A 15,028-nucleotide genomic window follows, 5' to 3' on the forward strand; every position below is an offset into this window, starting at 1 on the left:
CTTTGCAGTTTAGCTATGGCTTTGCCTGACTGTGTCGAATTATTAGAGTAAAACATACATAAAACAGAGAGTTCAGTTATGGCCTTGGAGGGTTTGGGCAGGGGATGGTGGGAGTGGGAATTGTGAGAAGTGAATGTTACCAAGGGTGGCTCTAAGTGAATGTTACCAAGGGTGGCTCATTTACTTTAGCAGTATGCAAGGTAGGTTGTTTTCATACATTCATGGATACTGTTTTTCTGTGTGGGAGGAGGACATCCTAACGGAATTTTATAAAATAAACTGTTCATATAAGTAGGCAGTAAAATTAGCAATGTATACAATCTAAAAACCTTTGAAATTAAGAGAGAATTGGGAACTAAAGCATAATTGTTTAAGATGAATAATACTAACCACATACACAGTGTTGCCAGAAGAGGTCATTTAAGCAAATGGTACAAATGAGGTTATCTGGAAAGTGTTAGATTTTTCGGAAATGTTGATGGAAAATAAAAATAAAAAAGAATAGGCTCATAGGAACAAACCATCATTTTCTTATGACAACCTGTGTATCCTAGTTGTTGAAAAGAGAGACACCATGAACTGATGAATTTTTAAAATGGAGGAGAGGAAGCCATAGCTTCTCTTTTTAAGGATCATCAACAGAAAACTCTGTCTTTACCTAAGTACCTCATCTCTGGCACAAGATATGGCTAATAAGGCCAGTCTGATAACCACAGATTTCTTTTCATTTTAGCATGCATTTCTCCGGCCAGTAAGTAGAGGTTTCCTTCCTAATTTTAACTGGAGCTAATTCCTATGGATCCTGTTTTCTTATCTTGTCACAAAAACTTAATTGTCTAAGGAAGACATGCTTGTCTAGTATTCTCTCACAGATTGCTGTTAACATTGCATGTTGGATTTGAAAATTTGTGCCGTGGAGGCCAAATTTGTTTCAGGCACCAAACACTAAACATTGAAATGACACTGCCTAACCAGCCACAGTGGCATTGTATGTCTTTTCCTCCAAATCATTTGTGCTGGGTGCATGTAACTTGTGATTGTATCATCTATGACTTGAGTTATTCAAAAAATGCTTCGCCAGGGAGTTCTTATTGAAACTGCCTTCACAGGCGTGTGCCACCAGTTCAGTGAACCATCACCAGTGAGGAAGAGCATGAAGCTCTCCTCCAACCATCCAACCAAGCATTAGTCAATCTTTTTGTTTAATGTTTTCCAAATATCTTTTTGTTGAATGTTTTCCAAATATCTAGTTTTAATTATGATGGATTTCCTTGCTTGCAGTTCCTTTATTTTAGTAGTATGGCAGGAGGTATGGTGAGTGTATGCATATGCATTTGAATGTTATATCAAGATTTTTATTTTCATATTTTATAGGTTTATATAAATCTGCTTACCATATAATTGATATATTAGACACATGTGGTCTAACATGATTTTTTAATTATCTTTGCTATTTGCTTATGTGGCTGAATTCTAAAAATGTTAATTTTGCAATTAATTTCCAACACATTGTTTGGTAACAATGAATAGTTTTTGTTATAAATCACCCAAGGCCTTAGATCACTGAACTGGCTGAATGTGTCTTTCCAGTAAGTTTTAGAAACATTTATTTTTGATTCCTGTTTCATTTCTCCTTAAGTTGGTTTTTGTTCAGGAATCCATATAAATCACTTTTTTTAAAAGTGGCTTATATTTTTGTATCACCTATATTATCCTTCAACCATATCTTCTTCTGACTCTCCCCCGACCCCCATGGGTTTTCCTGATTTCTTTCAGACTTGTTTTTGTCTACTACTGTGTCACATTGGTGTATGGCCTCTGATTTGCATTCATTGTTTTCTCATGAGAATGCATTTTCCCATTCCTTCCTCCATGTCTGCCACACACAATGTGCCACCACCCATCTGCCCCATGCCTTTCATACCCTGGCTGTGCATCTCGTCCAATCTCAGGTAGCACTTCCCAAAGTATCCTTTATGGACACTCTAAGGTACCTTAGAGAGGTTTCATGTTCCATAAAATATTCAATAAATATTTATTAATGTACAGAAGCATGAATGAATGAGCATGTTTATGGTACACCATAGCATATACTTCAAAAAGTTCTATAATGAAGAATTGTAATTGCATGTAACCCAGCATTTTCTGCACTTGTTTTCCTAAAAAGCATTCTGTGGTACAATACCTACATGTGCCTGTGGAATTAGTGTTGCACAAAATACATCTTGCAGAACTCTGGCCTGAAAGATAACAATGCAGTGGTCACACTACATACTCCTCCCTGCATGAAACCTGAGCTCTTTCTAGACCAGCTGAGCTTCATAGGCTTCCTCTTTCCTTGCCTGCTCCATATACAGGAGACCAGTTTCCTTATTTCAGTTGCTCACACCCTCCTGTCTCTTCATTGACTCAGATATGAGATAACATTTGATCAACTACATTGCTCTCTTTCTCTTTAATCATCTGCCAATTTGCATCATTTTAAAATCACTTGCTGTCTTCCAAATCAGTTTTAAGAAGAAAGGTTATTGATAATCTCCATCTTCTAGACTTTTATCCATGAGCATTTATTTATTCATTTATGTATGAGGTTCTGTAGGTTGAACCTACTATGCTAAGTGCTTAAAATCTCTCAGAAAGGCAATTGTGAACATGTATCCTGCGATGAATATATTTCGGCCATGGCATTCTCTTCAGCGACACCTGAATCAATGTGGATGTCTGGTTGTCTTTTCTTGCTTTAAAACCCAAGTGACTTCCTCTTAACTACCTCTGTTAATTGACCACATATAGTCTAGTCTCTCAACTTCAGCAGAAATAAGCTAAAGTGGTGAAGGAATTTTCTTACCATTTATCTTAGCATCATTTAAAACTTGTCTCAAATCTAGTATTTTCCTGGCTGATCTAATAAGCCATTTGGCCATTTCTATAAAGTCCAGCTCCAGATTTATGTGTGTGGACATTCAGGGGGTGGAATGGAATGATGTAAATATAAGACATGAAAACACTAGTCTAAGCTATGACTCTTTTCTCCCTGTGCTACTGGGATTGAACCTAGAGGTGCTCTACCACTGAACCACATGCCCCAGCCTTTTTTTTTTTCTCCCTTAAGACAAGGTCCTCAATCAGTTGGCCAGTCTAGCCTAGAACCTGCACCTCCTCCAATCTCAGGTAGCACTTTCCAAAGTATCCTTTATGGACACTCTTTGGAGAGGTTTCATGTGCCATAAATATTCAATAAATATTTATTGAATGTACAGAAGCAGGAGATTTAGCCTCCCAAGTAGCTAGGATAACAGGTGTGTGCCACTGTGCCTGGCCCAGCTGTGCCCTTAAACATTGCCAACACACTGCTGGGGGCTTGTGGAAGTATCTCTGGACCATCAGTTGTGAGGAAGCATCTGAAAGGAAGCCTCTCCACCTGGCAGAAGGGAGCGTCTTTCTGTTTATTATATTGGCTATTGTTTGGAAAAAGTTGGAGGTGAGGTCTCCTGGGTAGTATTAGATTGGAAATGAATTTTGGTAATCAGAATGGTTCCAAAAGTTGAAACAGGTTCTAATAGTGCTTTCGAGAGGCTCAGAAACTGGAAGAGGTGCTCTAAGAATAAAATGGGCAGTAATGTTTCTTTAAGAAAAGTAGGGAATTGGTGAATGGCACAGGTGACATTGTCCCTAAAAAGCAACCCACTGCTTTCCTTTCTCTTGTCACTCTATAATCCTTACTCCAGCCCTTTTCCCTTCTCATTAGCACACCCACCAGAGTTGGAGCTGGGGGAGGCAGAAGTATTCAGACATGTGCCTACTGCATAGGCACTTCACTGAGTTAATGCCAGGACAGTGCTATCATTCTGTCCAGTTCTGTAGAAAAGCCAGCTTTCACCTCATCACTTAGGTGTGATTTTCTTTTTTAGCAGAGAACAGTTTATTGCCAAGCTTCTCTTAACTGTACATTATAAATAGTGTCTGATTAAAAATGTTCTGGATGGGTTAATTAGTGTGGTGACTATTATTAAGCAAACTGCTTGTTAGCATTATGCCTATTTGATCTTGGTATTGATGCGAAGTAATTGACCATAGAGCTACATTTAGAAAAGCCGAAATAAAGTTTTTTTTATTTCTATTATGGCAATAAATTGTTTATATTAAACATGTCTATGAAAATATGAGTTTCATGGAACAGAAGATCAGAATATACTTTGTGTGGGATGTTGAATGAGGGTTGTTTTGTTTTTAGAAATATTAATACATTTGTCCAGCCTCCTTCAAGGCCAGTTCTATTGAAATAAAGTAACTAAATAAACTGCTTCGGTTTCCGTCTTCATTGTTGCTGTGGAGTATATGAAAACTGAAGTGTTTTTAACTTCCCACAACTAAAGGAGATATCCTGTTAGATTGAGCTAATTGCCTAAATACTTTTTTTTGGTGACAATCACTATCATAAGTAGAGTATTAAAGAAAAATATGAAAAGATACTATAAACAAGGGAAACATAGCTTGCAACTACCTTCTTTCAAGTACTGGATTGTTATCTATATTATTTATTGGTATTTTGTCCAGTCCATTATTAAGTTTCCCTAGCCGTACTATTTCCATAGGGAATTAATTCCATGGGCTAATAAATTATACCGTCAGAGAGTTTTTCTTGAAATTCAGCTTAAATTTTCCCATTCTTAATTTCATCTCATTACTCCTAGTTATACCCCCTTGTACCAGGCTAAGTAATTATTCTTTTTCCTTGGAGACTCCTATTATATACCCCTCTAGTTGTCACTTCACCAGGCTATTCATATTTAGCTCCTTTAATCTGTCCTCATAAATCAATTCTTCCATTGCCTTAATCATCATTATTGCTCTTCTAAGAACTCTCTAATTTTCAAACAGATCCAGTTCTCAGGTGCCCCCGATGGAATCAGCATTCACACAGTGTTCTGTTCTACAGACACCGTCTTCCTTTCCTCTTCAACAGGATCCAGAACCAAGGGGCATCAGTTTGCTGAGTGAAATCAGCACTTGCTCGTCAAACTTGGGGAGGATCTAAGTGGTGTTTTTCCTGTGGCCTACCTGCTTTCAAGGTTTATTCTGATTTTTTTCAATGTCATTGGATTTGTAAGCTGTTTTGATTCCTGTTCCTATTTATATTCCACATCCTTCCATGTCCTCATTCACTACTACCTATTAAGTCAGTCATCTGCAATCTGTGTTAACGTGGGATTCTTGTCATCCTTGAGAACACTTAGGAAACGTGTTGAATAAAAGCAGAGCTAAAAAGTAAAAAAAAAAAAAAAAAAGGCAGGGCTATCACCTTGCCCACAGCTAGATTCCTTGTCAGTCTCCAGTTTCCATTGTTTACAACCCTTCAGCCAATCCCCGGTCTCTCTTAATTTGCAGTTTTGCTTATATGCTGTCCAGTACAAATGGATTTGTATGATGGGTCATGGTACTGCTTTCTAAAATGAAGATATGTTGTCTCGCTGCCCATTGATTTTTTTTTTTTCATTGTGAATCCTTTGTGTACTAACTTTGTAATTTTGTTAAACATCCATTTTAAGCTTGCTTGGCATTCTTTATCTAACAAACAAATAGGTTACTTTGCTTGTTTCACATTGTTTTCCAGGTATGTACAGATGTTTCTTCTCTTACCATTTGTCCTGTTTGTTTGGCAGAAGGTGAAGGTGTTGTCATTGTCGTTTTTTTTTTGTTTGTTTGTTTGTTTGTTTGTTTTTAATTTACTGTGGTAATCAATTAGAACTTGGGGAGGTTGTCTTTTTAGTTCTTCAGTGCCCCTTCCATATTTTCAGTATTTTTAATTTATTTCAGAAAGAAATCTCCCGTAATAATTTTGGACCTGTGATATCATAAACTGCAATCTGTAAATATCGATTTTATTTTTAATTTTTATTTTTTTATTAAGTCCAGGTCTCACTATATTGCCCAGATTAGCTTCAAACTCCTAGGCTCAAGGAATCCTCTTGACTCAGCCTCCCAAGTATCTAGGACTATGAGCATGCAGCCCCACATCCAATATTCTTCCCATTTTAAATTAAGAATTTATCATTTTATTATGGCATATTTAAGATTAGTGCCATTTTTGTATTTTATTTATCTGTATACAAGCATCTATTGCTGAGGGTTTGTATGTATTCAGATGATTTTTCTCCAACGATTTGAAATCAGAATAGATATTAAAAGTGTTTTATAAAACAAGCATAGAAACCCCCAGGCAAGCTTTCTGATTCTGGAATGCACATAGCATACTACATACAGCCAATGACTTTGTGTCCACCTCACCTGGTTCCACACTGTTCCCTAGTCTTACCCATCAGCAGTCCTTTCAGCCCTAGTTAACACCCTGTCCTCATCAACACAGTAACTGATCTCAGCTGGCATCTTCAACCCTATTTCTACCTGTATTCACCTTACTTCAGATGAACACCTGACATTCTACATCTTCCAACTGAAACTCTTTCTTTCTTTGCATCATTTTTCTCTTCTCCAGCTTTCAAGAAAGCTAGGTTTATTCTTATACAAGACCCTACATTTCCCCATACATACCATTAACCACAAACATTACATTTTTTTACTTCCATCTTGCAAGGCTTTTCTTTCTCTTCCCCAAAAGAGAAAAGCGTCCTTCCCTAGAGATGTCCCCAAAGTGAATATCCCTAAGTTCCCATATCCCATTTTAAAAAGTTCACCCTTGCCATCCCCACCCTTCTTGCCTTATTCCCTTTCTCTGACTCTTTTTCATATAAAACCCCTAATATCTTGAAGGGTTTCAGCCAATGCCACTCCACAGGGACTCCCCTGGAGTAGCCACATGATCTGGGACAGAATTCTTGCTGGAGTATGCTTCAAGGTTTTCACACACCTTTTTATACATTCTTTGAACGCTCTTGATTCATTCCCACAGTGTGATAATAACTCCCAAATTCTCTTGCAGCTTTTCCAAATGTTGCTTATTGGTCTCTTTTTATGGTTTTTCTTTCTGACCTGGCTGCTAAATGCACATATTCTCCTTGACTTCACTTAGCAACCCAAGAGAAGCAATCTCCCCATGGGCCTGAGGGGGCCCTGGGTTGCCTGACCTGGCCTACCTCCCCACGCTTCCAGCCCAGTCTTTTTAGGGTGCCTATTATTTCCAGAACAGTCATGTGCCTGCACATAATTTCCTTTAATCCCACTGGCCCCTCAATCCAGAACTTCCCCAATTTGCAAAATCCTTCAGTCAAATCCCTTTTAATCCTTTACTGACCCCCAACTCAGGATGAATCTCCTGTTCCCCTCAGGTTAAAAAAAAAAAAAATGAAGTGTCCATTGTGCATCTCGTGTGTTCCAACATAGGTTAGTTGGGTATTCACACATCACTCTCCAACTCTGTTCATGCATTCTTGGTTTATTCCTCATTGTATGGAGATCCCTTTGAGATAGATCCTGTATTTGTTAAGTATGACTCACAGATGTTAGGCTGTAGTAGAATTTTTAAGATTTCATTTTATTTACATTCTTTTATCAATAAGCAGATATTGAACTCTGAATCGAGACAAAGCATTCTGGAGGGATGCAGGAGAAATGATAATGGAAAAGATATTAGATATACTTCAAGAAATATCAGCCAGGATCAGTTTAATAGTATTTACTGTACAACAATAGTATTACCGTAATACTGTACAAGCACTGCACATTGTCTGGCCTCATAGGTGGTAAAGAATACAGAACAATAATGTGAGCAGAAATGGCAAGAGTTAACCAAGGAAGTTTCCAACATTTATGTAGGACAATGAACAAGCAAGTTGAAACCCAGTGCTGAGCTATGTGGTGATTGGAAGACAAAAAATGAAAATCCAGAAAGAAGAGTGACGGAGGAGTAACAGTCTCTGTGATCTTGTATTTTATGTATGGGCAGTGTAGGTTTCATAGCCGCAGAAACTCTTTGGAAACCATTCAAATACAGTCTAGTTCAGTTTGAAACCTTTGAATCTTTTCTTGGTAGCACATACTTGTTGCTCTTTTTCTAGAAATTTTTTTTTATATTGGTTTTATCTTTTTCAGTTTTATACATAATCATCATGTCCTTACGGGAAGGTAAGGGACAAATCTTACTTTTTTTTTTTTTTCACTAAAAGCATATTGCATTCCCTTTTTGTAACAGATTCATGCCCAAGCACAAAATAACCCATTTAAAGAGGATGCTCAGCCTTAAAGGAAATGGCGGTTCTGCTCCATCCATGGCCTGTCCTTCCCAACAGGAGCAAGGAGATTCTGAGAATTTATTGGAGAATTTTAATTCAGAGTATAATGAACACTTTGACCTTGATACTGTACAAGAAAACCTGGATGACTCATCGATGCAAGAGCCAGACTTGAGACAATCCAACTGGTCTGATGATTCAAGCTCTCATTGTGGGGAAAATGAACAAAATCTGACTCTTAATACCTGTGACACTCTGCGAGGAATTGATGATCAGCAGAGACCACTGCATATTGTTTGGCCTCATAGATGGTAAGTCAAGACATGCCAATTTAGTAAATTGTAGAACTAGTAATAGAATATATATTTTGATGATTAACTTATTAATTCTCTGACTTTATACCTTTAGAAAAATCATTTTAATATAGTAGTACTAGTAATATAGTGACAACATGCTACTACTCAAGATCTTTACATTAATGATTGTGTGTTTAGATTAAATTTGAATTACAGACAATTGTTTGCAATGATTTGCTCAACTAACAATAGTAGCCAGACACTTCTAGGAAATTGAATTTTGTTCAAGAAGTTTCAAAGTATCAACATATAAGAATAGCATACCATTTTATATAAACCCACACGCAACATTGTCACAGCACTGTTTCATTTGTATACATTGATAAAGCAGTATTACTGTTAAGACACGAACAATTTCCATTATTTACCACTACTTTGACCAGTTTCAACTGGATGGCTTTGTTTTACTTGTCATAATAAATCAGTACACTTGAAACAGTTTCCTTTCTTCCAAATGCTTCTGTATTTTGCTAAGCAAAATACTGTCTTTCCGAATCTTTTCTAAACAGAGGAAAATCAACTGCAACATATAATCCCACCAAATATAAACTCATAAACTTAACCATGGCTTCTATAAATTAGGATTTAAGGAGGTAAAATGTCCTGATAATCTTCTGGTATTAGGCATGAACATTTTAATCTAGTTTTTATTCCTCCCAGTTAGTTTAATCTGCGTGTGGCCTGATTAGAGTTCACTTCCCCCACAGATTATGGTCTCTTTATTGCAGCATTGCTGGGCTGATCATTAGGTCCGATTTTCTGAGAGCAACTGTTTGCAGGTGAATTAATAAGCACAGCACACCGGCCGGCCAAAGCGCCTTTGCCGAGGATTTGACTTCCAGCACATTAAAACTCCAGAAGCTCTCCCAGTTGATCTGCAGCATCTGGTACCTAAAGGGATTTTTGTCTTTGATTCTAAATGTATGAACATAAAATTTAGGCATTGAAAGTTGATGTGGAATGAGTTTTTGGATTTGTTTTTTCCTCATCACACTTCCCGCATACCCCCTCTCAGGGAATAACGTTTATTTGGAAATCATATTTTACTTAGAATGTAACAGTGTTCTGTATTCTTTTGTGTTAGTTTAAAATGCACTGGGTGTGGATGAGATTAACCTGTTTCAAGGTAAAATACATGACCTCATTTACTTCCTTCAGAACAGCCTGTTCTTTTATTACACCAATCTTTAGTTGTCTCTGAAAAGAATATTTTTTTGCAAGAAAATCAGTTCTAAAAAGTTTGGTTCTGGATTGTCATAAAAAACGCTAAATTAAATAATTTCTAGACTGCTTTTACAAAACAGCAATATAGAGGAAAGAGTGAGAGAACCATGTTATTCAATACTTTGCACAAAATAAGACAGAGCTATGTTAATAAAATTAACAATATTAAATTGAATAATTCCCTCTCTTCCTTTGTATATTTTTGCTTTAATTTAATTTAATTGCCTAAAGTTAGTTGCTTAAAGAGATGCAGCATTATGTTTGTGCACATTCTTATTGTTAAAGCTAAATTATTTTTAATTTGGAGAAGAGGGAAAAAAGCCGCATCAGCAAGAGTAAATGCCAAAATATAAAAGTAACACATTCATCCTTACGGGTAATATAGTAGAACATTGGAAACTTGGAGGTTGCCAGACACATAGCTAACATTAGGGCTAATTTTGAAAATCTAGCGTGCAGTCAATTTTACTGATGCCTGGGGACATACAAGGTAGAAGCTGACAAGAGAACTAATTTTGTTTGGGTTATTTACTGCTATGCATCATCCGCGGGTTCCCGCCTGACACACAGCTATATGAAGGGGGATATTATCACACACTAAAAATTTATGTTGACATTCGATATTTGTTCAATATGTCAGCAGTATTACTTTCATAATCAAAAGAGTAAGAAAAAGAGAAAAGAAAAGCACTTTATGCTCATATAGATATATCTTTTTAATAACAGTCTATAAGGTTAATATAGTTTACCTTTGAGAGTATACAATGAAAACAAGCAGGGTTAGGAGGGGAAATGACAGAAAGCATCAACCCGAGCTGTTTGTTTGCCATTACCTAAGCGAGCCATGTCAGCTCTCTGGCCCGCGTCTGATAGCTATTTGTTGTACAGAGAGCACAGCATAAAAAAAATATCAAACTCTTAATACTATTGTGTGCCCATAACCATCTGTCACTGCTAGCCTGGAGATGAGAGGAAGATTACGAGGAATAAACACTGAGCCGCGGAGCATTGGTAAAGCCTTCGGGCAAAAAACTCTTGTGGGGACATCAAAGACATTCTAATTCCGAGGCAGTCAAGGATTACAGTGTGTAACCTGTGCTGACAACAGATAAATGACTGGCAATATTGTGCCAGAGCTGTTGGGTCCTGCATGGAGTACTGATGATGATGATGATGATGATGTTATCTTGCAGAATGGACTCTGCTGGGATAATTTTATGATAAAACACTTTTTTCAAATGCCACTGGGTCTAGGCAGACATTTACTAGCTACAGGGGTAGCAATCAGTTTCTTCAAAATTTACTGTTCTAAGCCCATTAGAGTTCCAGCGCAGCAAGACTCTTCAATGAAAATCTAAAATGCCTATATTTTCTTTAGGAGAATATATGCAAATGTTGGGAGCTGAACTCCTACCCTTTAGTGGTAGATGCCTTATCATCTGATTTATGTAAATTTGCTCATAAAAATACAGTTTATTTTTAATTGGTGAATATGAATTAGAAAATTAAGATTCTGGTTCAGCATTCATCAAACATCCCCAGCTACAAGCACACATTTATTTAGACCCCTGATTGTATGGGTAGAAATCATAACACTGACCAGTCAATGTGAATCATATTCTAAAGGAAACCAGGGTTTCCACTGGAAGGACCAAGGTTTTGACTCATCTGCAAAAGGACGAGTTTGAGCCTTATGTTTTTCATTTTGTTGTCAGTACTCCAAGTGATTTCACCTGCTTGAAGGGGGCTTTTCCTTGGAGTTGCCTGTAGGAAGCTCTTCAGTCTGTTGCAAGATTGCCTTGGCCATGCACATTTTCCAGAGAGAAGGTGTTTTGGGGGCAGGAGAAAGCATCAATGGTTGTTTCCCTTGTAAACATAAAGGAGAAATAGACACTGGAGAGGGCAACAGGGTTGTAAGACTCTGTCATTACCAACGCCTAACAAAACAAAAATAAAACCCTCCTCCTTATCATAAAAAATATGCCCATGATATCATACAGTTGTGGTAGCCAACTCTAAAAATGAAGTGATGCTGACCTCATTGTGTTAGTTCCACACTGGGATCATGAATGGCCTAAAATATAGTGTTACCCTCTAACATATCTTGTACTAAGTCAACCAAATGTAGAGCCTCCTTGCTAGGATATGTATCAAAATCAAATGTGACATTTTCTAGAAGATACATTCTGGCTTTAAATCTGTGTTAAAATGTCTGTGCATGAGAACAGGCCCTTAAATGCAAGGCTTGCCCCCTCTCTTCAGTCTTTCTGAATCTGAGCTTGTCAAGGATTATAGTGTGCAACCTCTGCTGACAGTAGATAAATAACTGACAGCATTTTAGCAGAGTTGCTGGGTTCTCTGCAGAGTAATTTGTTTTCTCCTTTCTACCCAGTCTTTAATGTTTTGTTCTAAACATCTACAGCAAAGCACGCTTAATAGAAATGACTTATAGGGAAAGACCTGTAAAAACTCCACTGCAATTTGCAGTCCTTATTTTTTTAACTATTTTCTTTCCAAATGTTACACAAAAACTGTAACATTGCAGCGGTTTCCAACTTTTATGTAAATGTTCTCTGAAGTGTAATGGTCACAGAGACACACTGCTGGAGGGACAGAGAACACAAGCTTAGAAGGCATCGAAAGCTCATACTCTCAAAGCCCTTGTTCTCAAAACATTTTCATCTCAAAACCCTCCTCACACTTCTAAAACTTGGTGGGACACCTAAGGGTTCTTGTTATTGGTATTGTAACTATTAATATTCACTGTATTAGGAATTAATATTAGGAAAAAGTTTTAAAATCTACATTAAATCATTTTTTTAAAAAAACAATAATCAACTAAGTACATGGTAATGTAAAAAGTGAATTTTTATGAAAATAACTGTTTTCCAAATCAAAATCTAATACTGCAAAGAGTGATCTTATCATACATTTATGTAAATCTAATGCCTAAGCGGAAGATAATCGAATTCTTCCATCTCTTTAGGTATTCAATCTATTGTAATATGTTGTTTTGATAGAAATTTATGGAGAAATCCTCCTCTCAAAAAGATGTCTTTGGAAAAGAGAATGTTTTAATGACCTATTCTTGTACTGTTGATATTCTTCTTTGAAATGACACAAGAAAAGGTTAGTCACAATGTGGAGTCTGAGACCACGCAATGAGTTCTTCATGCTCTGCTACTTGCAGTTTGAATGGATTTTGTGGCATCATGCATTGGTCATTCAAAGAATATAGGCTTCCTCAATAATGCAGATCTTTCAAAAACACAATTCATTATACAGTTTCAAAAACTCACATTTGTTAACATCACCAAAAATGTCTCATAAGAGACATTTTTGAGTCTTGGGAATCTATTAAGCTCATAGTGTAGATACAATTTTTCAAAAATTCTAATGGTCACTTAGAAGCTTGAATTTATAATTACAGCAAATATATTAGTTGTTTTCCTTGCAGTAGTAATAGATTCACATTGTTCATATTTGAGAAAATGTCTGCCAAATTTTCTAGTGTGATTAACATAGTTTTAGTTCTTTCAATTAAACTCAGTATTTCATGGAAAAGGCCAGTAGTTTAACTCAGAGTACTAACAATTGTACAATACTTTTCCTCAGGAGAGCCCATATTGTATCTTGGTGTACAGTAAAAGTGCATTATATGTATTTCAAATTTTATCACAGAGACTATTAAAAGACATCTAACAAAAGGTTGAATTTTATGAAATTAATAATTTTTCCCACTTCTTCAAGGACATTCTTAAGTGAAACAGATGTGTTCCTTTTCTTTTTTTCTCTTTTACAGAGGGTTCAGGTATTGAAGAATCCGGTGTCTTCTAGTTCAGTTTGCTGCCATTGCCTTTAATTGTGCTAAGACTACTGGAGTTTTACCCATCAATGCTTTTGCACTCTCAGGGCATGTGTCAAAACAATGAAAAGGGCAAATTACATCTTAGTATTAGACTACTCTTTGCAAATCAATATCACATGTGACTGATAGTCACATACATACAAATATGGGGGCTCAGGTTGTGGCTCAGTGGTAGAGTGCTTGCCTAGCATATGTGAGGCACTGAATTCGATTCTCAGCACCACATATAAATAAATAAAATAAAGGTCCATTGACAACTAAAAAGATGTATTTAAAAAAAATAAATATGGCTGTCACTCGCCATTGGAAGTGCCTAATTTTTAGTGCTAGAGTCTAAATATTTCATTTTCTGAATGTTAAAATATTATATTGTATTTCAATTTTTTATTTAGCAGTTGGTTGCAAACAAGCCATCATCATATATAAGAAAACTTTCTCAGACCAAACAGAATTAGCTTTTATGTGGGTTAGGTAGTTAGAAAACCACAGGGTAGAGATCTATGATCTCTGAAATTCTGTTCTGGTCTTGAAAACCCTGGAAGTGGCCCCTATGGAGGTGTGTATTCTGGTTAAGAAAGATTAGAAAGGAATGGGCTATGTGGCATGTTAAGAATTTTGAAATTACTAGAGTAGCTACATTTAGGAGTTCTACCATGAACCTCTTCACTTGGACTATGGGGAAATTGTCAGAGCTTTTCACTTTAAATTGAATGACTATGATCTCTATGGTATTTGCAGCATTTTCCAAATAATGTTGATAAATTGATTTATGTGAAGTTGATTACAGTTAAGAATATAAATCTGGAAAGGACAGAGTCCAGTCATTGAGAAATAAAAACAGATTTGAACACACTTAGGTGAGTCACTGGAGAGAAACATGTACCTTAATATTGAAAGAATCTGACATCTATATTTTTAGAAACTTTCTAAATAAAAATAAGTGATATAAAATGGAAAATTGTGCTTTAATGCTTGGTAGTTAAACAAATTGCCTTTTTTCATTCTTTGACTCACTGAGGTTTAAAAATACACTTTGGGGAAAAAAAGAATGATGACTGCCTTCTGCAAAGATGCATGTTAGAGGGTTGGAATCTGTTTTTCAGGTCAAAGCAAAGTTACCTTGGTCTTCTCATTGCCGAGATACCATCAGAAAAGTTTGATGGGTAGTCAAATCTTACAGGTTTTACTGGTCATTTGCTTATAATAGAATAATTTTGGATTGAATAATTTTGGATATCAGTCTTCAGGTGCCATGCCAAGACAGGAACAGAAAGTCAAAGTGCTAGTATTTGTACACTAATATTCTGTGCTCTATTTTAGTGTTTTGTATAAATCTGTTTATCTGAAAGAAAAATAAAGGTCCTCACAGAATCATAGTTCTGGGAACAATG

The 15,028-nt window shown here is 36.5% G+C and overlaps 1 protein-coding gene across 13 annotated transcripts in view; it reads left to right on the forward strand.

Annotated features, from left to right (window-relative positions):
• Window positions 1-15,028, forward strand: part of Gtdc1 (glycosyltransferase like domain containing 1) — a 374,674-nt gene that overhangs the window by 295,281 nt on the left and 64,365 nt on the right. For all 13 annotated transcript variants that reach the window (XM_071619200.1, XM_071619206.1, XM_071619212.1 and 10 more), the window contains one exon: window positions 8,150-8,500. In XM_071619200.1, the coding sequence (XP_071475301.1) occupies window positions 8,150-8,500 (351 nt within the window). The remainder of the gene's footprint in view (window positions 1-8,149; window positions 8,501-15,028) is intronic.

Source organism: Marmota flaviventris, chromosome 11 (genome assembly GCF_047511675.1).
Source record: "Marmota flaviventris isolate mMarFla1 chromosome 11, mMarFla1.hap1, whole genome shotgun sequence".
Classification (NCBI taxonomy): Eukaryota; Metazoa; Chordata; class Mammalia; order Rodentia; family Sciuridae; genus Marmota; species Marmota flaviventris.